The sequence below is a fragment of the Phocoena sinus genome, chromosome 15 (genome assembly GCF_008692025.1).
Source record: "Phocoena sinus isolate mPhoSin1 chromosome 15, mPhoSin1.pri, whole genome shotgun sequence".
In the NCBI taxonomy this organism is placed as follows: Eukaryota; Metazoa; Chordata; class Mammalia; order Artiodactyla; family Phocoenidae; genus Phocoena; species Phocoena sinus.
The window spans coordinates 1402412-1424272 of NC_045777.1; the positions used below are offsets into that span (position 1 = coordinate 1402412).

At 62.3% G+C, this 21861-nt stretch overlaps 2 protein-coding genes across 4 annotated transcripts; one reads left to right on the plus strand and one right to left on the minus strand.

Moving 5' to 3' along the window:
* The first annotated feature begins 1256 nt into the window (after positions 1-1256).
* Positions 1257-15217, plus strand: CABLES2 (Cdk5 and Abl enzyme substrate 2). 3 transcript variants are annotated; one of them, XM_032606876.1, is made up of 10 exons: positions 1257-1654; positions 8658-8729; positions 8825-8917; positions 10000-10077; positions 10660-10768; positions 11016-11181; positions 11561-11664; positions 11849-11955; positions 12591-12795; positions 12930-15217. In XM_032606876.1, the coding sequence occupies exons 1-10, from the start codon at positions 1269-1271 to the stop codon at positions 13068-13070; spliced, it is 1461 nt and encodes a 486-aa protein (XP_032462767.1). In that variant the 5' UTR covers positions 1257-1268; the 3' UTR covers positions 13071-15217. The 3 variants fall into 3 exon arrangements, with proteins under 3 accessions (XP_032462767.1, XP_032462768.1, XP_032462769.1); XM_032606877.1 differs by having other exon boundaries at positions 13714-15217; XM_032606878.1 differs by lacking the exon at positions 11016-11181 and having other exon boundaries at positions 11542-11664.
* A 125-nt stretch (positions 15218-15342) lies between these two features.
* Positions 15343-17151, minus strand: RPS21 (ribosomal protein S21). The gene is made up of 6 exons (XM_032607221.1): positions 16564-17151; positions 16289-16351; positions 16110-16173; positions 15902-15973; positions 15485-15540; positions 15343-15406 (listed from the first exon to the last, which is right to left on the minus strand). Exons 2-6 carry the CDS (start codon positions 16336-16338, stop codon positions 15397-15399), a joined length of 252 nt encoding a protein of 83 aa, XP_032463112.1. The 5' UTR covers positions 16339-16351; positions 16564-17151; the 3' UTR covers positions 15343-15396.
* Between the last annotated feature and the right edge of the window lie 4710 nt (positions 17152-21861).

Sequence of the window (21861 nt, forward strand, 5' to 3'; positions counted from 1 at the left end):
CAGCATGGTTTTGGAGCTGAGGGCCAATAACCAAATAACAGCCCTCCATCGCTTCATCCTCCCACCGCCCCTTTTCATTTTCCTCATCTGACATCCGCTTAACTATTACCTACCAGTTTGGCAGCCCGCCCCCGCCCCAACCTGCCAGGGTCCTCCTACTGGTAACAGCTGGCCAGCAGGGCCAGGCCCTGGGGCCCTGATCCACGATGATGATACTGGCCTCCCGTTCGCTAGGAGGCGCTCTGCAGGCCAGGGCTGTGTCTGCCCCTCCCCCAACGCCTGCACGGAGAGAAATGCGTGTGCCGTGTATGGTTCCACGGAGGAGCATTCACAGCTGCGTGGACAAACCACACGGCAAGTGCCGGTCTCCAACCGCCGGGAAGCCCCAGCGCTGGTGACAGCCCCGGGCTGAGCCCACTCAACCCTGACCATACCCTGAGGTGGAAATCAGCGTCCCCCACCTGAAGGATAAGTAAGCCCACAGGCTCACAGCTGGACAGAGCAGGCCAGTGGCACAGAGGTGGCTGCAGGACCCTGCCCCCCAAGACACAGGTGGGCTCCTGGGGGCTCCAGAAGGCAGCACCTGAGCATGAAGCCACCAACTCTGAAGTTGGGGGTCCCGGTACAGAAGAGGAAACGGACCTGGCACCCCCCCCCCCCCAGACTCAAGGTCGCTTTGCTGCTGACGGCCGTGCAGGACTCTGTCTGGGGCTGAAGGCCCAGCACCGCCCGCCTGCCTGCCACCCCAGGCAGGTGCCTTCTCCCCTCGGACTCGCGGTGTCGTCTTCAGTCACTGGGGGAGGTCAGGGGGCACCGCTGGCCATTCCTGGGGCTCCCGGCGGGTGGTACAGCTCCAGCGCCCGCACGTCAGACCCCCGCCCCCGCAAAGACACACACCCCAAGAGGGGAAGTGCGCTGGAGCCTAAAGACGAGGCTTTAAGAACGCTGACCACGAACGCCACAGCCCAGCAAGTGGAACAGAGCACTGGCGCCCCGGGGCCGCGACTTCCGAGTCAGGGACTCGAACCCGCGGCACCTCCACCGCTCGCCCAGAGCCAGGCCTCGCGGCTTCTCCCGGCTCCCCCTTGGCCTCATCGGAACCCGCTCTAGGACCCAAGGGAGCCGCTCCCCCCGCCCCGCGCTGGCCAATGGGCGGGCGTGACGGCGATGTATTTGCATACGGGTGCGCCCCGGCCAATGGGCGGCGGGCGAGGGCGCATGCGCGAGCTGGAGGGCGGTGGCGGGCGGGCGGCGGGCTCAGTCGGAGGATGGCCGCGGCTGCGGCGGGTGGTTCTTCGGGCCAGTCCCCCGGCCCCGCTGCCCGGGCCGCGCCGCAGGCGCTGCGGCGGCGAGGGGATTCGCGGCGCCGCCAGGCCGCGCTCTTCTTTCTCAACAACATCTCCCTGGACGGGCGGCCCCCGAGCCTGGGCCCGGGCGGCGAGAAGCCCCCGCCGCCGCCGCCGCCCACCGAGGCCCGCGAGCCGCCCGCGCCGCCGCCGCCACCGCCGCCGCCGCCGCCCGCGCCCCCCGCCGGCCTGCCCCTGCCCGGACCCGCGGGCCGGGCCTCGGCGCCCCAGGGCCTGCTCAGCCCCGCGCCCGCGCCCGCCGGCTTGGGCCTCGGCCTGAGCCTGGGTTTGGACGGGCAGCGCCAGAGGTGAGTGTGGCCCGGGTCACCTGGGGCCTGGGGGGCGGCGGGGTGGCCTGGGGCTGGGTCACCGCGGAGGTCGGGGTCACCTGGCGGAGTCACCCAGGGCTCAGGGTTGGAGGCAGTGGAGTCGCCCGGGCAAGGAGTTGAGGTGGCCTGGGGGCCTGACAGCCCGGGACACAGGGTCGGGGTGACCTGGGGGCCATCAGCACAGTGAGCAGGGTGGCAGGTGGCCCTGGGCTGGCTCAGCTCATAGGGTTGAGGTGACCTACAGAAGATCAGGGTAGGCTCGTGCCACAGGGTTTGAGTGACCTGTCAGCGTAGGACTTGGAGACCGGGAGGTGACCCTGATCCCCTGTGAGCCCCAGACACCAGTTGGGGTGTCCTGGGCCCTGTCAGTGAGGGACAGAGGGTTGGGGTGTCCTGCGCCTTGCCAGCCCCAGAAGGGAGTCTTGACTGGGCCCCACCATCCTAAGATGTCAGAGTCGAGAGTCATCTGCAAGCTGTCAACTCCCTGGACACGGATGTTAGGGTCTCCTCGGGCCCCGTGAGTCCCCAGACTTAAGGGTCATGGTCCCCTTAATTCTGCCACCCCTGAACACGGGGTCAGGGTCCTCTCAATCTTGTCAGTCCCCTGAACATGAGTCTGGGGTTCCCTCAGCCCTTATCAGCCCCCAGACACAGAGCCCTGTCAGCTCCAGACACACCCCCTCCCCAGCCCACTGTTACCAGTCCTGCTGACACAGGGACTCACAAACACCCCCTCTGGGTTCCCCTTCGTTCTCTAAACTGGGTGACCCCCTCCATGTGGGCCAGGGATCTTCCCTGTACTGTGACATCTAGCCCCAGAGTCTCCCACACCAGGCCAGACCTCCCAGCCCCCCATCCCACAGCTACTGGTCACGGGAGGCCCCCCATTACCCCTGCCTCCTTTGTCCACTCTGAGCTCAGGGCCCCTGGGCCTGTCACATCTCAGGTCGCAGGCACTTCCCCTGCCCTGATTTCATTTCTAGGAACGCCTCAGCCCATCTCAGGGCCACCCCCACCCCTGAGCTCTGCCCCTCTAGTCTGTGCCCCTGCCCCAAAGCCTGCTTTCCTCAGCCGGCAGACTCTCCAACGGAGTGGTCCTGTCTCCTGGCAAACATCAGCCCGAGGACAGTCCTCCCTTCACACCAGGTCCCATTCGAGTCACTCCGACACGCCAGGGCAGAGTGGCAGGGACGTCCGCTGTGTGAGGCCTCGAGGGTCCCGCTCACCTACAGCCAGGCCTGCGCTGTGCCCTCCTCTCCCGGTCCCGCAGCCCTGTGTGTGGTGCTGGGCAGGCCGTGTGTCATTCAGCAAACAGTTCAGGCGCCCTGGTTGGGGGCCAGGCCCTCCCTGTGAACCCGACAGGCCAGCAGCCTGGCCCACGAAGCTGTTCGAATGGGAGGATGCAATGAAGCGCCTGTAACCAGGAGCCCTGCCTGGCGATGGGGCTTGATGGCGCTTGCGCTGCTTCTGAAGAGTTTGTGCAGGGGCCCAAGCTCTGGAGGACACAGAACAGGCTGAGATGTGGCACAAGTCAGGTGCCCTTCGGTGTTCCCGCTGCACCCTCCACGGTCCCTGTGTCCCTCCTCCCCTGGCCTGGCCTGTGCAAGGAGCCCTCTCCTGCCCCTCCCTCCCACTTGGCCTTCAAATCCCCGTTCAGATGTCGCAGGGCCGCACCTGCCCACCCAGACTCTGTCCCTCCTCGGTTTCTGCTGCCGAGCACAGGGCCCAGCCCTTGGGTCTGAGAGTCACTGACCCTCCCCTGACAGATGGCAGGCTCCTAGGGTGGGCACTGTCCGTTTCTCTCTGTGCTCCCTGGGCCCAGAGGCAGGGCCGCAGGTAGTCGCTGCTGAGTAGCAAAGGGGGCTGCCAGCTATAGGCTGTGGACTTCAAGGGTAAGTTGTTCTGGGGAATGGAGAGAATCCTGAGGGTCTTTTCTCAAAGTCTGTGTCGTGAGTGTGGTGGTCTGACCCAGGCTTTGGGGACAGACCTGGTTGGAATTCCAGCTCCACCTCTCAGGAGCTCTGTGACTCAGAGCAGGTGGCACCGCCTCTCTGAGCCTCGGTTTGCTTCTCTGTGAGATGGGTTTGTGTTAGGCACTACCTGCCGGAGGGGCTGTTGTGAGGTCTGCTGGGTGGCCAGGGCTCAGCGAGGGTGGCGGTGGCCGGGCCCGGGGAGTGAGGACTTGTGTTACGTCCCGGTTGCCCAGGGTGTGCTCACAGCTCAGCCCACGGTGGGGCGTTTGTGTTTCGTGCTCGGGGCACAGTCTGGTGCGGCTGTTGCTGCCGAGCCAGTGAGTGACTCACCAGGATCCTTACCTTCCTCCCTAGAGCTTTGCTTTCATTTCGACACCACGGTCACCTAGCGCTTACCCAGTTTCTGGGCTTCTCCGGATGGGTCAGACACAGGCTTGCAGGTCCTCTTCCTGCCCCACCAGACCGCTGCGCCCTCCTCTGTCATGTCGGCCCTCCTCTCTCCAGGGGGGGCTTGGAGGCTTCAGGCAGCAGCAGGGTTTCCTCTCACAGTCCTGGAAGTTACAGCCTGAGTCGGGACGTGGGCAGGGCCTTGCTCCTGGGAGGGCTCGGGGGTAAGGTTCCCCCAGATGTCCTGGGCTTGTGGCCACAACCCTGCAGTCTCTGACTCCGTCCTCACACAGCTTCTCCTTGGTGTCTCTGTCTTCACCTGGCGTCTCTCTCTGCTTGTAAGGACACCCTGACCCAGCTGGTCATCGGGTCAGGGCCCAGCCTAACGGCTTCACCTTAACTTGGTCACACCTGTGAAGACCCTATTGCAGCTGTGCTCGTAGTCACAGGTGACGGGGTGAGGACTTCGCATATTTTGGGGACATTGTTCAACCCCCAGCAGTCGTCATTAGTCGTTAGTCCAGGGCACTAACACGGGGGAAGGTGAGCCGGGGGCGTGGCCGGGTTAGCTGGGAGCAGAAACCCTTGCGATTCTGAAGCGCTTGCTCAGGGTTGGCTCCGAGGAAGGGCCTGGGATTTGAGCTGCCGTCTTAGCCAGGAGCCGCCTAGCGCTCTGGAGGCTGCCGAGCGTCTGTCCAAATTAATGCGATTTCGGTGGAGTGTCTGGCAGTCTGTTCACATCACTGATTTGGGGGTTTCTTGCTCTCCAGCTGGAAAACGGCTGGAGGTGGTCACCGAGGTTGGAGCCTAGAGGGGGTCCAGAGGCCTTGCTGAGATGGAGGCCGGCCCAGGACCACATGTGGGTCCTGTCACCCGGGGAAGCTGGCAGGGACTTGGTGAGACAGGGTACCTAGGGCGACCCACTCACTCAACAAGGATGCACGACGGCCTGTGATATGCCAGGCCCCGTGCTCAGGCCCGGGTGAAGTGGTGGGCCGGCCGGACAGGACCCCTGCCCGCACTCTCCTGGCAGGGGAGGGTTCAGTGTCGTCGTGCTGGCCCCCGTCAGCAGCCTGCGTGTTCTCAGACCGGCTGAGCCCACGCACAGCAGCCCCTGCACGTGGCCCCTGGCTCGGACTGAGTGGCCTCCCAACTAGGCAGGAGCCCTTCTCTTCTCAGCTGGGCCGTTTTTTCAGTTACAAAGTGAAGGAGTTTATCAGACAGTGGAAACAACGTCTAAAAAGTGGCGATTTCTCTTCCTGCCTGTCTCGGGGAAGGCGAGTATGGGTCACCGGTTTGTAAAGGGGCAGCTGTGAAAGTGAGCCAGTGGGGTGGTCGCCTGTGCCATCTTGACAGCCTCCCCTGTGCCCCCGACCCCATCTTCCCTACAGAGTCCAGCGCAGGCGGCCTCGGGCCAGTCGCCGCCATGTGGGGGACACCATCCCGTGTGCCTTGGACGGCTTAGCCGCGAGGGCCTCCTGGCTCCCTGGGACTTGCATTTGCCCAGACGTCGGGGAATGGGAGAGTGTTAGCTGAGGTGGCAGGAGCCCAGACTTTGTTCTTTGTAGTTTGTTTGTAGCACTTTTTAAACAGAGGAGTAGCGGGCGTACAGGGAGAGGCGCGCACATCCTGACCACCGACCAGCAGGACCCGGGGCGCGGCACCGCCTGTCCCCGCTCAGGTCCTCAGCCAGGCCCTGCACACACCGCTTCCAGGGGCCTGCTCCCAATGGGGTCCACGGCGGGATTGCTCCCAGTGGGGGTCGTTTTGGGTAGAGCTGCTGGAACGTTCCTGTCGTGCCTACAGGCCCGGGCCGGCATGTGGTCAGCATTGGGATTCTGAGCCGTTTCCAGAGCGGCGAGTGCTTAGGGGTGTCGTCCTCCCAGGGCCACGTGGGAGACCGTGGAGGTCCCGCCTCGGGACTCCTGAGAGGCTGCCTCCTTGGTCGACCGGCCAGCAGTGGGTTTGGAAAGGGCGCCGCCTACGGAAGGGGCCGGGCGCCAGTCCCCGTCCTGGGACGAGTGAGCCCGCGGCTGCCTGGCGGCCCCCGGAGGGTCCCCATCCCAGCGGGGCTCTCAGCCTCCCTCGGGCCGCGGGGCCAGCTCCTCTGGGGTGGGAGGTGGGTAGTGGGGGGCTCGAAAGCAACAGCCCCTCACTTGGCCAGCCTGGTCTGTGCTCAGAATTCAGGGTACCCTCGTCAGCGTCGTCCCTGTCTCTGGACCCAAACCCAAATAGCATCACGCGGACACAGGCCGAGTTCAGGAAAGGAGCCCTGAGAGCACGGAGCAGCCTTGATTCCAGCTCCCCCAGCGCGGTCAGGAGGGCGGCACGGGGGCAGGTGGCAGAATCCAGGGGCAGAGGCAGCGCCGGGGGGCAGGGCGCAGCTCCCAGCCCCTAACTCCCGCCAGCTCTGTGCCTCAGTTTTACCACCTGTGCGCTGAGGGCTGTGAGGATGGAGTTTACGTATAAAATGCTTACAGAGAAGAAAATGTAGAAGAAACCCACAAAGACAGAGATGCACGAAACCAGCTGGGGTCAGGTGTTGACGCTCAGTGGGATGAGAGCGGTCTCCTGGAGCGCGCTGGGCCAGAGCTCAGGCAGCCCGGGAGCGTGGGTGCTGACTGTGCCCCCGGGCTGGCCCCCAAGGGCCCATGGCTGCCTCCGTGGAGACTGCCGCTGGCCTCTGGGCCCTGTAAGCGAGGTCCCAGGCGTGCAGGAGCCATCGGGCCTCACCTGGGAAATTACCTGAGGAAGCAAGCCTGAGAAAGCCACGCGGGACTGCTGCCCGGGACCTCTGAGCCCAGCCCCGCGGGGCAGGACACGCACACCTGTCTGGGGCGTTCCCGTCTCCACCAGGCCGGCTTCGCTTCCCGGCACGGGTCCTGCACGTCCACCTGCAGTGGGGCGCCCTCTCAGGGCAGGGCCTGCCTCATCGCCCACCGTGGGGCCGGTGCTCACCAGCCCCTACCCCAGGCCTCCTTGGTTGCTGGGTGTCTGCCTGACGTGCCCCTCCTGCTGCCCCCTACCCACCTAGCCTGACCCGGGAGAGATGTCCTGACCGTGCCAGGCGTCGTCTGGACGCCAGGGGTCCTGCCACGGGGAGGGTCCCGTGAGATGCTGCAAGAAAGGCGGCATCAGGGCAGGCTGCAGCTTCCGGGAGCGGCTCAGCAGCGAGGCTCAGCCTCTTAGGAAATGGCTGCTGTTGACACTTGGGCCTGGGCACCTGCCCAGCCCAGGCTGAGTGTGAGACCCGTGTTCCTCCATCTCGTAAACCACGGTGACCTGAGCCCCAGGAGGGGTGGGGCAGCAGAGCCCGGCTTCTTGGCTTTGTCCTGAGCGGTCCCTGCTGGTGGCCTTGGTGGCAAGAACCTGGGTGTGTGACCTTGACCTGAGGGTGCAGCCTGCGCAGGGTTTCTGGGCCCAGTGCCAGGTGGGAGGCTGCCTTCCCGAGCTCCCTGTGTGCTGGGTGCTGGTAAGGCCCCCTCCTGGGATGGTTTTAAACCAGACCAAACACCCGGTTTGTCTCTGGGACAACCCCAGCACGGTGAGCACCTCAGAGGGCTGGGGGCAGCCCCCTGGGGTCAGCACCTCATCGGGCAGCCGGTCTTTGGTTCCCTTTTGTGGTCACCGGCACACACTCCTCCCTGACCACCCAGCACGTCTGGGGGTCTCTGGCCTTCAGCCTCAGCCCTGACCTAAGGCCATTTGTGTCCCCTCCCAAGGAGTCACTGAGGCCATCTCCCCAGCCCAGGGGGCCTCCTGACCACGCAGCCACACGTCTGGGTTCAGACTCCCCTCTGTGTGGGTCTAATAGAAGCGCTTTCCTCCCTGTCCCTGGGCAGGGCTTTGCTCTGGGAAGAGTTCTGGCCGCCAGGCCTGGACGATGCTGAGGCGGGGCTGCGGGTTGTTGCGTTTCTGGCTCCTTTATGCTCCCAGGGGTGAGCTGAGAGGCAGGAGGCAAGGGCGGGGGAGCACCGCAAGCTCAGCACACCCACTGGCCCACTGTGCTTCCGGCGACAGGCCCAAGCAGACACCTCCCTGACGTGCATACCAGGACTGCTGCTGCCCTGGGGAGGGGGAGGGCCACGCGTGAACTGAGCCTCAAGTCAAGGGGGACGTAGCCACGGGAAGATCTGGAGAAAGAAGGTTCCAGACCGAGGGAACAGCCCCTGCCAGGGCCCTGAGCCCGGGGGCGGGGGCTGGTGCAGGGAAGGCGGCCCAGCCGAGGGGGAGAGGCTTCTAGGTGTCCTGGGCCGGGGCAGCGCTACACGCTGAGGTGGGCGGGAGAGGGTCGGCAGGACGTGTGTTTGTCACGGTGGCAGAGCCACCGCGGGACCCTGTCCAGCCCCACCATGCCCCCTTCCCGGGACCCCTGGCTGAGCTCTGAGAGGCGGTGGGTAGACCAGGGCCCGGCCAGCCATCCCTCCCGGTGCCATGTCCCCCTCAGGTTTTTCTGGCCTTGGGTGGCCCTGCCCAACACTCAGACGTCACCGCAGACCTGCTTCTGGCCCATGGCCTGGGGGCCCCATCGGGGCCTGAGAAGCAGGCTGGGCCTCTGGGAGGAGGGCGCATGAGGCAGCCTCTGGACAGTACCCTGAGGCCCTGCCGTGTCCTCTTTACAGAAGGCGCATAGGCTCCCAGCGCTGCTCGCTCGAGTTTCTGGAAGACACGGTGGGATGTGCCTCGGTCCAAAGGTAAGGAGCCCCGCCTGCTGCATGCACCCCCGTCCTTTCTCCTGGGGCCAGAGGGGCTCCCAGGAGGGGAGGAGTGACCTCCTTTTCACCTGCAGAACCAAACATACATCTGGATCCCCAAGACACAAAGGCCTGAAGAAGACACACTTCATCAAGAATATGAGGCAGTACGACACCAAGAACAGCAGGTGTCAGCGTGTGCCAGCCCAGCCCCAGCCCCGTGGCTGCCCACCGGGTCCTCCCTCGTGCCTGCTGGGATCCGGGGTCCTGCCCTTGTCAGCAACCATTCCTTCCTTCAGCACGCTAAGGAATTGCTCGCCCACACGGCCCAGCCCATGTCCCTTCGGAAGTGGACCCTCTCCCCATCCCACCCTCTTCCCTCCGTATTCACCAAACGCTGGGGTCCTCAGCACGTCTGGGCAAGGAGCCACCCGGCCACCGCAGCCTTGAGTAGAAGTCTAAAACACAGGGATGCTGGAAACACAGTGGGAACAGGCAGAGTGGTGGGCTGTGTCTGGGGGAGAAGGGAACACAGAGGGCATCTGGCTTCCCTGAACAGGGCTGCAGAGTGATAGCCAGTGCCCAGCACAGCCCTCCAAGGCCCTACATCTGTAGAAGCCCCGTCCCTCATGCCCCGTGTCCCTCACGCTCTGCCCTCCTGGCCTTGAGGCCATCGTCCTGACCCAAAGCGTCTCCAGACCGTTCCCCTTCCTGCTGGAGGCCGTGCCCAGGCACCTACCAGGCAGCTCTGGTCGGGCAGTGCTGCGTCTTCCCTGCAGTGACTGTAGCTCGGACAGTCCTGGAACCCCAGCGTGGTCCCCAGCATGACGGGCTTGGCCCAGGAGCAGGCCCCCGGCAGACTGAGCGCCGGGCTAGCTTTAGTGGACCCTTGGTGCCCAGGGTCCCAGCCAGGGAAGGGGGTCTTCCACCGTCGTCCTCCCTGCTGAATTGGGGCCGGGCTGGGCAGAGCCATGTCCAGAGGAAGGAAAGGCCATCCTCCCTGCTGTGCGCCCCACGCAGCGGCCCCTCTCGGGCCACTTTGTCTCGGAACATGGAACTGGTCGCTTTCTGATGCCGTGAGGCTCCTGCCCTGCTGGGATGCCCGAGGATGGGCTTCCCCGACCAGCAGACACCAGCCCCGATCTGCCTCTGGTGTCTCTCGTATGAACCGCCATCCCGGGCGTCCCCCGATGCCTGGGGCAGTTCCCATCTGAGTCTAGGCAGGAAGGGAAACGCCTGCCGCCCTGCCCTGACCCCGTCCTTCCCACAGGATCGTGCTCATCTGCGCCAAGCGGTCCCTGTGTGCGGCCTTCTCGGTCCTGCCCTATGGAGAAGGCCTGCGTGTCAGGTGAGCTGCTGGTCCCCACCGGCCGGGGGCTCCTCACCGTCTCAGCCTCACACGGGGCCAGCAGACCAGCTTCTGCCGAAGCTGCTTGAGAGCTCGAAGGCCGTTTGGGTCCTGGTCCTCGGGGAGGGGCGCGTCCGCACCGTTATCCCGTTTGAGCTGCTAAACGTCGGTGCCTGGGATGTTCCTCCTGGCAGGATACTGCTGTGTATCCCATGACCAGTCCAGGCAGCTGTGCCCAACGTATAGCCCCAGGAAGAGGGAGATGGCTGTCAGGGTGGGGGCGCAGCGGGACCTGCGTGCCCGAGGGTGTGGCTGCAGGTGGAGGGCGCACCCCTGAGAAGTGACTTGAGGTGAAGCCGAGGCCGGCCCACCACCAGGGAGATTGAACAGGAAGGGCCTGGGACCAGGAAGGAGCTGAGACAGAGATGGCTCTCATAGCGGGAGTCCTCGTGACCCCTGCTGAGGCTGCTACAGGGCCTCGAGGGTGTGGAGGTGGGGCGCTGTGGGCCCCTGGGGCTCAGCTCCCGCCTGCGCAAGGTCGGGGGCAGGGCCAGCAGTTCTGTCCCGTCCCGTGTGTTGCAGTGACCTGAGGGTGGACAGCCAGAAGCAGAGGCATCCGTCCGGCGGCGTTTCCGTGTCTTCCGAGATGGTTTTCCAGTTGGAAGGCGTCGAGCTGGGGGCGGATGGAAAGGTAGGAGCAGACACCCAAACAGGCCGGTCGCCTTGTGGGGGCCTGGTGACGATGGGAGGTCGGGGCCCCCGAGGCAGGGAGGAGCTCCGGCTGCAGATCCCAGATGAGGGGCGGGGCGTTCTGGAACCTGCAAGCGGGGAGCAGCGTCAGCCCTGGGCGGCGGGAGCTGCAGCGGTCAGGAGGGACCTGGCTGGACCTCTGGTCCTGGACGGGGCGGCGGGGCTAAGCCCGATGCACTGCCTGCCAGGTTGTGTCTTACGCCAAGTTCCTGTACCCCACCAACGCCCTGGTCACGCTCAAGCCGGACAGCCACGGCCCGCCACCTCAGCCCCGGCCCAGTGCCCCCCGCGCTCTGCTGGGGCCCAGATGCAAACCCATCCCGCCCAGGGCAGCGCCAGCTGGCTCGGAACTAGGTAGCCCAAGGGCCCTGACCGGGAGCAGGGCAGGTGGCCCGGTGCATCCCATCCAAGCCCACAGTCCTCAGCCCAAGCCTGGGGAGCGGGTCCGCCGCAGCCTCTTAGGAGGGGGGCCCCCAGAGCGCACGCCCTGTGCTGCCCCTGAGCCCAGCCGCAGAGAACCTGCACCCACCAATGGCTCTGGGTGGGGGCCCCTCCTCATCAGGACGTCCTCCCCGACCCCGGCCCCCGAGGAGGGGGACCACACTTGGAGCCCCTGACCCCGCTCTCGTCCCACGATGACGCCCTCAGCACAGCTGCTGCCTGGCACTAGGCTGGGGTTGGCCAAGCCACTCACCAGGGCTTGTGGTGGGTCAGGGCTGCCCTCTGCTCGCAGGGGCCGACACGGGGGATGCCCTGGAGTACAACCCCGACCTCCTGGATGACCCTCAGTGGCCCTGCGGCAAGCACAAGCGCGTCCTCATCTTCGCGTCCTACATGGTAGGGGCGCCGCCCAGGGCTGGGCTGTGGGCCGGCACCAGGGGCGGGGGCAGCTATGCGCCCTGGGCCCAGCCTCACCCACGTCTTGGCACTGTTCTCGCGGGCCTGGGGCCTCACGGTTGCAGGCCCAGGTGGCGTGCAGACGCCCCTGGGGCTGCATGGGGACAGTCCTTATCTGTCGCAGACCACAGTGATAGAGTACGTGAAGCCTTCCGACCTCAAGAAGGACATGAACGAGACCTTCCGGGAGAAGTTCCCGCACATCAAGCTGACGCTGAGCAAAATCAGGAGGTGAGGAGGGCCGAGGGGGCATCCTCAAGCCTGCTGCCCAACAGGGCCTTTTGCACGCTGCCGCCAGGCCGGGTCTACATAGATTCCTGAGCTTGAGAAAGGGACGCGCCCCTCCTCAGCCCCTTTCCGCCATCCAGCCAGGCCAGTGCCAGCAGCTCCCCTGCTGCCTCCTTGGTCAGGTGCCCTCGGTGCTTCTCATACCTGCCCACACCTGCAGGGCTCCTCCTCACTGGTGCCCACAGCCCCTGAGCCGGGCCCTGTGACCGTCCCCACTTGATAGATGACGAGGTTGAGGCCCCACAGCTAGAGGTCCAGACTCTGCCTCAGCACGGCCGCACCTCAGGGCCTTTGCACTGACCTTCCCTCCCCACACGGCCCCCTCACTGCCACAGGAGCACGGGAATCTGTCCTCCGGGGGGTCCCCTTGAGGACAGTTGGGTGCCGCGGGCCCAGCCGAGGGCCAAGTGGAGACCAAGACCAGCCTGCTGCCCGCCCACCAAGACGTGGGCCCTAGCGCCGGGCCACAGCCTCTGGGAGGAAATGGCGCTTTTCTGGTGGCCCAAAGGCACACCCCTCCAGCAGGGATGTGGGCGCTTCCTGACCCCAAAGCCCTTGGCTCCCGTGTAAACCCGCAGTTTGAAACGCGAGATGTGGAACCTGTCTGAGGAGTGCGGTCTGGAGCCCGTGACGGTGTCCATGGCCTATGTGTACTTCGAGAAGCTGGTCCTGCAGGGCAAGGTCAACAAGCAGAACCGCAAGCTGTGCGCGGGCGCCTGCGTGCTGCTGGCCGCCAAGATCAGCAGCGACCTCCGCAAGAACGACGTGAAGCAGCTCATCGATGTGAGTATGCACGTCCCTATCCCCCCCGCTCCCGGCTGCGGGAGGCGGGACCACCCCCCACGCCCAGACCCAGCCACCTGGCCGGGAACCGGAGGAGGGGCCGCAGCTCAACCCCTCTCTCTTCTTCAACACAGAAGTTAGAAGAAAAGTTTCGGTTCAACAGACGGGATCTGATTGGGTTTGAGTTCACGGTGCTTGTGGCCCTGGAACTTGCTCTCTACCTTCCCGAGAACCAGGTGTTACCTCATTACCGACGCCTCACGCAGCAGTTCTAGCGTGGCCCGGCCCCTGTGGGCGCTCCTGGCACGTCGTGGGCCGGCGGGTGCATTTCCAGGCACTGGGTGTGGACGCGCGGCCCTCGCCAGCTGGTGCCACCGCTCCCCCACGCCCTGGCTTCCCTGGAGGGACATGGCTTCCATTCCAAAGCACACCACACCACAGCGGTATTTCGGAGAGCCCTGCTGTGTTACTCCGTGAACAAAATGTGGGGCTTTGTTGTTTCTTTTTTTCCTGTGCCTGGTCTGGTACCAGGACTTAATGCGCCGTGGTGGATCCTGACTTCACGGCTTTTCTCCTCTTCGCATCACCCAGCCTTCTGCTACCATCGTAGCCACTGCACTAGTGTCTCGTGGAGATCTGGGTCTCCAGACCTCACTGCACGCGCTGGATTGCCAGCGTTAACCTGTTGGGCATTCATCTCAGCTGTTCGGGGTTTTCGGACGTGGAGAGCGCACTGTGGAATCCCCACTCCCCCCCTCGGCCCGGCTCCTTCCCAGCCCAGCACAGCCCCCTTGGGGGGTGTGCACCCACCTACCCACATCCACACACACAGCTCTGGCGTCAGCCTAAGCCAAGGATAGCAGACCCCTGGTTGGTTTTAGTCTCATTTTTTTACTCTCAGACTTCTGTTCTTCCAAGGTCACATCACTGTGAAGTCCCGACGCCCTGTTGGGGGTCACACACCCCAGCAGGCCTCTGGGCACAGAACTAGCCCACCCCACGCAAGGATCCGTTTCACCGGGAAGACCCCCCCTTGCCCACGACACTGGGGACCTTCAGGATGACTGGATTGCTGGCTCTTGATCTTCCTACGCAATGTTGTGGAGAAACCGTGTTTACTGTCGTGTAGGATTTGGTTCTTTGGGTCTTTTTTCCTGAGGGAACAGAAACTGGTTAAACGGCGTGTGCTGAAGTTGTGACTTGAACCACACCTGAGCCTCCAGCGGGGAGGAGACTGACCTTCACAGCCCTGCCTCCCCGCAAGGGTCGGGCCAGCGTTCTTCCTCCCGGCAGGAAGTGGGAGCCGCCTGGGCCGGAGGAGCCGCCACACCAAGCCAACCCCAAAGGCCGGTCGTTGTCCTGGGCAGGTGTGTGCCCGGCACGCCAGCTTCTCTACGCTACACGTGGCCCGGTTCATCCACTTGCTGCCCCACCAGAAACACTGAAGACCGTGGGCTGGAGCTTCTCCTTCACGGGTCAGCTGCTCTCAGAAAGGACCGTGTTGGCTGGGCCATTAAGCTGCTTCCCTACTGCTGTCCCATAAGCCTGTCACTGGAGGGGCTCCGGGACAGTCCCAGCCTGCATCCTACGCGTGTGCACTGGTGCTTTTGCAGAACAGAGGCCAGCCCTCATCAGAGCGCTCAACCACCAGCAACTTGAGACCCCAGCAGGGGTGCAGGACGGCGGCTCCCGCCCTGTTGGCTGCTGTTCCTGCTTCCTCAGTCAGTCGCTTGGGCTAAGGGAGGAGAGGGGGACAACTGCAGAATGGAGCGTGAAGCCCGAGTCTGTATTCTGACCTTATTTATTGAGGAGTGCCTCTTCCCCATCTTCCCCATCTTCCCCAAGATGGCTCCCAAACCTGACGTGCACCAAGGAGGGCTTGAAGGATGAAGCTGCTAGGCCCCAGGCAACTCTTCTGCAAGGTGACCTGTCCAGCCAACACAGCGTCTCAAGGACACTCCTGTTACAAGCACTGCAGGGGGCCGACTTACAAAATGTATGTCCTGGTTTACAATTCAGCCTTGAGGAACACATCTTCCTGGAAATGTCTATACAGATGTTAGAATGGCTGATACAGTAACTTTACCTGTTCATGTAGTGAGAATGTCATTCACCAAACCCGTCTGTAACCTTCCCTTTAGTGCATTGCGTCCTTTTTAATGTCAGCAGCTGCCACTGTGTGGTACTCAAATGAAGCCAGTATTTAAGGCATTAAACTCCAGCCTAAAATGTCACCGCCTAGAACCAGCCCAGACATCTGTATCCAAGGGCCTGGGGCCACGCCCTCAGTGCCTAGGAGGCGCTGTGGACTTAAATGAGCGCTTAAGTGGCCACGCGACCTCACTGTCTAGTCAAGTGTCATGGATCTGTTTGCAAAAAGTAATGTATTTGTGCTTTAAGTAAAATTTGGTTTTGCAACGTATCATAGGCTGCCCTTCAGCCAGCCGGCCCCTTCCAATCACAGCAAAACGCCAGCCCAGACCCTCCAGAGCACAGAGGAGCCCTCCCTCTCCCCCCCCACCCAAAGCACAGAAGTGAAACAACAGATAGGTTTTCACTCTTTATTTATAACACACGTTCCACATCCAGGATCCTCTCCAGTCAGAAGTTCCTGGAACAAAAGAAGAACTTTAAAACCTGGTCTCCAAAGACATCCTGGGCCTCTGTGCCCAAACCCCAGTCCTCTTACTTTGAGACAATGCCGTCAGCCTTGGCCAGTCGGAGAATGGAGTCATCTGACTCGCCCTAGGGGAGAACGCACATTGGGACCAGGCGCCCTGCTGGCCAGAGGTCCAGCCACACTGCCGTCCAAACCGACCAAGGGTAGACACGCTAACATCAGGCAGACCCCTGACGGTACAGGGGTCCGACCCCTGGGGCTGGAAGGAGCTGTGATAACTGGGAAGCTCCAAGGTCGTGGCCTGCCTGTCTTCTCAGAGTGGGCCCCGAGCACCCTTTTCCACCCCCAGGAAGGGGCTGGCAGCCAGCCCAGTCCAGTGCGGCACGCTGCAGTCTCTTCTGCCAACGAACCTGCTCAGGGTGGGAGCAGGGAGGGAGATGCCACTCCGGCTCAAAGGCCCGCTGAGCGAGGCCGGGGAACACTCACCATCCTGCGAATGGCCCCGCAGATGGCGTAGGTTTTAAACTGGCCGTTGAACCTGCCTGTCACCTTGTCAACCTATGAATCGAGAATGAGGGTCACAGAGGTGCACCCAAACGCCTTCGGGTCTAAACCTGGGGTTTGGGAATCGACGTGAGGCCCGCCCAGACCTCGCCCCTCCCCAGGGGACAAGCCGTCCCGCCGCCCGGCTCACCTCGGCCACGTTCATCTGGATGGACGCGTGGTCCTTGGCGCCTATGATGCGGTTGCTGGCAGAGCTGCGGGGGGAGCGCAGTGAGCGGCGACGGGGCTTGGCGAGCGAGGGGCAGGGAGAGGGCTCGGCGGCCGGTAGCGGCGGCGGGGGATGCAGGGACCGGGGCGGAGGATGCTCACCATTTCCGCGGCACGTACAGGTCCACGAACTCGCCGGCGTCGTTCTGCATGTTGAGGGAGCGTCTGTGGAGCCCCCCGCAGCGCCGTGAGGACGGGCCGTGTCCGCGCGCTCCGGTCCGTCCCCGCCCCGCACCGACCCGGGCTCCGGGCCGCCACCCCGCCCAGGCCCCGACCCACGCACGCGAGTCCGTCCCCGCCCCGCCCCGCCCCAGGCCCCCGCGCCGCCACCCAGCCCGGGGCCCGGCTCCGACCCCGACCGCGGCCGCGAGACCTACCTGGTGGCACCACAACGAGCGCGAGTGCAGAGAGGAAGGGCCTTCTCCCCCGGCAGTGCTATTAGCGGGTGGGGCGGGGCCTTGGCGAGTACTTCCGGGTCCCGCACGCCCCCGCGACTCTACGCAGAGAGCAAGGCCGGCCGCTCTGACGCACTTCTGCTTCCGGCGGGTGAGAGCCTCCTGACGTCTGGCGACCGCAAGGGGGCCGAGGCCGCGCCTCGAGGTCGAGTCGCCGTGCTGGGCGGGTGGCCGGCGCGGACTCGCGAGGGCGTCCGCGGGCGGGTCCCCGCAGCGGTGGGCTGCGCCCAGGGCAGGCGCTTCCCGTCGCCGGGACCGCCCGGTGCCCGCGGCCGCTCAGTCAGGACCTGCGGACCCGGGGGGCGAGGGCGGGGGCCGGGGGCGCTGGAACGGGCCGCGCTCGTCAGCACGTGAGAGCTGCGGACCGGAGCGCTTACCCCGGAGACAAGCCGGGCATCACGAACGTGGACGCAGGAGGGGCGCCGTTGGTTCTAAGAGTGGGGAGAGCCCCTGGGGTCTTGAGGGAGGAGCGGCAGGGCTGGGGTGGGGGGCGCCCTCCCAGGCCGTGGAAGACAACCCCTCGGGAAACCAGTGCCTGAGCGGGGAAGGAGCTCGGCCAAGCCTCGTGGCAGAACCAGGTCGAGACCCCCCCAGCCCTTCCCTCACCCTGCACCATCCGGTCCCTGCCCAGGGCCCCTCCCCCCACATCACGCCCACTCCATCCTCCACGGAGCAGTCTCTCCTGGTGCTAAGGGTCCGTTAAGGAAGAAAATAGAAAAACTCCAGCCTGCAGAGCTGACTTCCCAGGCTCCCCCGCCCTGCGTTCCTGGGGGCGTGCCCTGCAGCCTCGACTAAAACATCCTCCTGGGCTTCATTTCGCGGAGGAGAGGGAAGGCCCCTCGTGGGTGGACTCCAGACCCTGCGCACTTGGCCTCCGCCTGCTGCCCGGGCTGAGCCTGGCCGTGGAGTCTCCGAAGTCCAAATGCCCCTTTGCTTGACACGCCCTCCCCATCCTCCCAGTCTGGGCTCCCAGCTCACTTCTCAGGGCTGTGTCTGCTCACCCTGTGGTGACTTGCAAATGCTCCCCATCAGCTTGGCCACACGGTGCCCCATTTGAGTCACTGCCAACTTCAGTGCGGCTCTGGGAGGGTTTAACATCTGGGCCTGGTGGGGGCTGAGGCCACCAGTTCCTTCGTACCCGGAAACCAGTGTTCGTGCGGGCAGTGTGCTGTTGCTTCCTCTGGGCGCCAGCAGCTGGGCATCAGGAGTGAGTCACCAAGGCCAGCGCCCTGTAGGAAGGTCACACTCCATGTTCATGCCAGCCGTGAGAGGTGTGTGCTTTTTCCAGGACCCCCAGCACGTGCACAGACATTACGTGTTTATGTTTCTGGTTGTGATACCGACCAGGGTTCTTGGCCTTCCCTAATCAGTAGAAATTGATAAGAAGCCAGACAAGAAATTCAGGCAAGTCTTTATCGGGGCTCCTGCTGCAGCAGGGGGGAGCGGAAACAAGTAACAGGTTCCCTTGCTAGCTCCCCAGGGGAGTCGAGCTGGTTTCTTATATGGGGTGAGGATAGGGGCAGGTCCAGGGCTCGGGCCAGAGGGGTGGCTTAGGTGGTCTGCCCACCCCTTAGGTGGTGGGGTGTGCAGGGTGCATGCGCAGGACCCTGCTTTTGCTCCATGTACCCTGTTCTTGCTCCCAGCTCTTTAAAAGTGGCAGCTGGGTTTTTGGTCTTTTTGTATCTTTCTGTCCATAGTTTGCCTCCAGTGTGCATGTATGTTGCTATTTTTCATCCCATACAGTTTTTTTGTACAATGTTGTGTAGCTCAAGGAGACATTTGTCCAGGTGCAAGCCCTGCAGCAAAGGGTCCCAGGTGCCAGTCTGTCTCATTTGGGCGCCTGCACAGCTGGCCTGCCTGCCTGTGTCAGTGTGTGGGTCAACCCAGCTAGGCCTGGTCATCAAGAGATTGTCTCTGGGGCTTCCCTGGTGGCGCAGTGGTTGGGAGTCGCCTGCCAGTGCAGGGGATGCGGGTTCGTGCCCCGGTCCGGGAGGATCCCGCATGTCGTGGAGCGGCTGGGCCCGTGAGCCATGGCCGCTGGGCCTGCACGTCCGGAGCCTGTGCACCGTGGCACGGGGTCCGCAACAGTGAGAGGCCTGCGTACCGCAAAAAAAAAAAAAAAAACATTGTCTCTGTAGCTGAGAGGCAGGAGACGGAGACAGCTAGAGCCCCGGAGCACCAAAAAGGTGATGAGGACCGTTTAAGAAGGAAATGACTGTCTTTTCAACAAGTGTGCTGGGAAAACTGGGTCTCCACATGCAAAAGAATGAAGCTGGACCCTTACCTCACACCAATTGCAAAAATTAACTCAAAATGGATCAAGTACATGAACACAATACGTAAAACTGTAAAACTCTTAGAAGAAAACATAGGACACAACCTTCATGATATTGGGTTTGGCAATGATTTCTTGCATATGAGACCAAAGGCACGGGCAGCAGCAACAACAACCAAAAAAACTGGACTTCATGAAAAACTAAATTTGTGCATCAAAAGGACACCATTGGGGGGCTTCCCTGGTGGCGCAGTGGTTGAGAGTCTGCCTGCCAATGCAGGGGACGCGGGTTCGAGCCCTGGTCCGGGAAGATCCCACATGCCATGGAGCAGCTAAGCCCATGAGCAGCAACTACTGAGCCCGCGTGCCACAACTACTGAAGCCCGTGTGCCTAGAGCCCACGCTCCTCAACAAGAGAAGCCACCACAGTGAGAATCCCACACACCACAACAAAGAGTAGACCCCGCTCGCCACAGTTAGAGAAAGGCCTGTGCACAGCAACAAAGACCCAATGCAGCCAAAAATAAATAAATTCATTAAAAAAAAAAAGAGAGAGACACCATCAGGACTTCCCTGGCGGTCTAGTGGTTAAGACTCTGCACTTCCAATGCAGGGGGTACAGGTTTGGGGAACTAAGGTCCCACGTGCCTCGTGGCATGGCCCCCCAAAATTTTTTTAAATAAAATTTTCTTAAAAAGACACCATCAACAGAGTAAAAAGGCAACCCAAAGATGGGAGAAAATACTTGCAAATCATACATCTGATAAGGGATTAATATTAAGAATATAGAGAGAACTCCTAAAACTAATCAACAACAACAACCGAATTCAAAAATGGGCAAAGGGTCCCTGGTGGCGCAGTGGTTGAGAGTCCGCCTGCCGATGCTGCCGATGCAGGGGACGCGGGTTCGTGCCCCGGTCTGGGAAGATCCCACATGCCGCAGAGTGGCTGGGCCCGTGAGCCATGGCCACTGAGCCTGGGCGTCCGGAGCCTGTGCTCCGCAACAGGAGAGGCCGCGGCAGTGAGAGGCTGGCATACCGCAAAAAAAAAAAAAATGGGCAAAGGACTCCGAAAGACATTTCAGCAGAGAAGATATACAAATGGCCAATAGGAACATTTAAACATGTGCAGCATCCACTAATCATCAGGGAAATGCCAGTCAAAACTACAACGAGGGGCTTCCCTGGTGGCGCAGTGGTTGAGCGTCCGCCTGCCGATGCAGGGGACGCGGGTTCGTGCCCCGGTCCGGGAGGATCCCACATGCCGCGGAGCGGCTGGGCCCGTGGGCCGTGGCCGCTGAGCCTGCGCGTCCGGGGCCTGTGCTCCGCGGCGGGAGGGGCCACAACAGTGAGAGGCCCGTGTACCGCAAAAAAAAAAAAAAAAAAAAAAAAAAAAAAAAAAAAACTACAACGAGGTACCACTCACACCCACTATAAAAAATAATATATTATTAAAAGTATTATAAAAATAAGTGTCAAAAAAAAAAAAATAAGTGTCGACAAGGATATAGAGAAACTGGAACCTTTGTGCATTGTTGGTAGGAATGTAAAATAGTACAGCTGCTCAAAAACTGAAGAACTACCATGTGATCCAGCAATTCCACTTCTGGGTCATTTGCCCAAAAGAATGGAAAGCAGTGTCTTGAAGAGATATTTGCACACCCATATTCACAGCAGCATTTCTCACAAGAGCCAAGAGGTGGAAGTAACCCAAGTGTCTATGGGTGGATGAACACATAAGCAAAATGTGGGCTGTGCACAGAGTGGAACATTATTCATCCTTAAGGAAAGAGATTGTGACACGGGTGCAGACGGACCTCGAAGCTGTTCTGCGGGTTAAAATAAGCCAGTCACAGAAAGACAAATACTGTGTAATTCCACTTATACGAGGTACCTAGGGGAGTCAAATTTAGATGGAGAGTAGAACGGTGGGAGCCAGGGGCTGGAAGATGGGAATGGGGTATTCGTGTCTAATGGGTATAGAGTTCCATTTTACAAGATGAGAAAGTTCTGGAGATGGATGGTGGTGACAGCTGGACAACATCATGTATGTGTTTAATACCGCTGAACTGCACACTTAAAAATGATCAAGGTGGGGCTGCCCCGGTGGCGCAGTGGTTGAGAGTCCGCCTGCCGATGCAGGGGACGAGGGTTCGTGCCCCGGTCCGGGAGGATCTCACGTGCCGCGGAGTGGCTGGGCCCGTGAGCCATGGCCGCTGGGCCTGCGCGTCCAGAGCCTGTGCTCCGCAACGGGAGAGGCCACAGCAGTGAGAGGCCCACGTACTGCAAAAAAAAACCCAAACATTTAAGACTATAGGTCACGCACGCACGCACACACATGGGCACACACACAAGACATCACAGTCTCATCTTCCCTGAGGTGGGATCCCAAGGCCAAGATGTTCAAAAGGAAGCCCTGTGACCCCACCCTCAGGCCCGTGAAATCTGGATAAGCCCACCCCACCTTTAAGAAACCCTGCTGTCTGAAGTCTCAGGTCCCACAGACAGAGGAGCCAGTGGTCCCTGAAGGGAGCCTACGTGGGCCTTCCATCAGCAGGGCCTCCTGGCATCTGAAGTGGCCGAGGGCAGCTACTCAGGCTGGAGGCCACCAGAGGTCAGAAACCTGGGGAGAGGTGTCGCCACATCCCACTTGTACTCTCCCCAGCAGCCACTACGGGGCGCCCAAGAGCTGCACCTGACCCTGCAGGCAGCCCTGCGAGGGGCCCAAGGGCAGAGGCTCACCTGTCCACTCTCTGCCCACTTTCCTGCCGGCTGAAGGGGGCTGGCCACCTCCCTCAGGCCCCTGGCCCCTCGCCCCTTGCCCGAGGGGTGACTTGTTTACTGAGCTTCCTGTGGGGTCTCCAGGTTGGAAAAGGGCCAGAGGCTGGGTGGGATGAAGGGATTGGGGATGGGAGGACCTGGCACTTGAAGACACTGTCCTGAGCC

Bases quoted from the DNA above. Each gene is read 5' to 3' on its own strand.
- CABLES2 (XM_032606876.1), top strand. From the start codon at position 1,269: ATGGCCGCGGCTGCGGCGGGTGGTTCTTCGGGCCAGTCCCCCGGCCCC. The intron at 10,769-11,015 runs GTAGGAGCAGAC...ACTGCCTGCCAG, and splicing joins AGCTGGGGGCGGATGGAAAG to GTTGTGTCTTACGCCAAGTT. The intron at 12,796-12,929 runs GTGAGTATGCAC...TCTTCAACACAG, and splicing joins ACGTGAAGCAGCTCATCGAT to AAGTTAGAAGAAAAGTTTCG.
- RPS21 (XM_032607221.1), bottom strand. From the start codon at position 16,338: ATGCAGAACGACGCCGGCGAGTTCGTGGACCTGTACGTGCCGCGGAAA. The intron at 15,974-16,109 runs GTGAGCCGGGCG...CTCGATTCATAG, and splicing joins TCCAGATGAACGTGGCCGAG to GTTGACAAGGTGACAGGCAG. The intron at 15,541-15,901 runs GTGAGTGTTCCC...GTTCTCCCCTAG, and splicing joins GCGGGGCCATTCGCAGGATG to GGCGAGTCAGATGACTCCAT.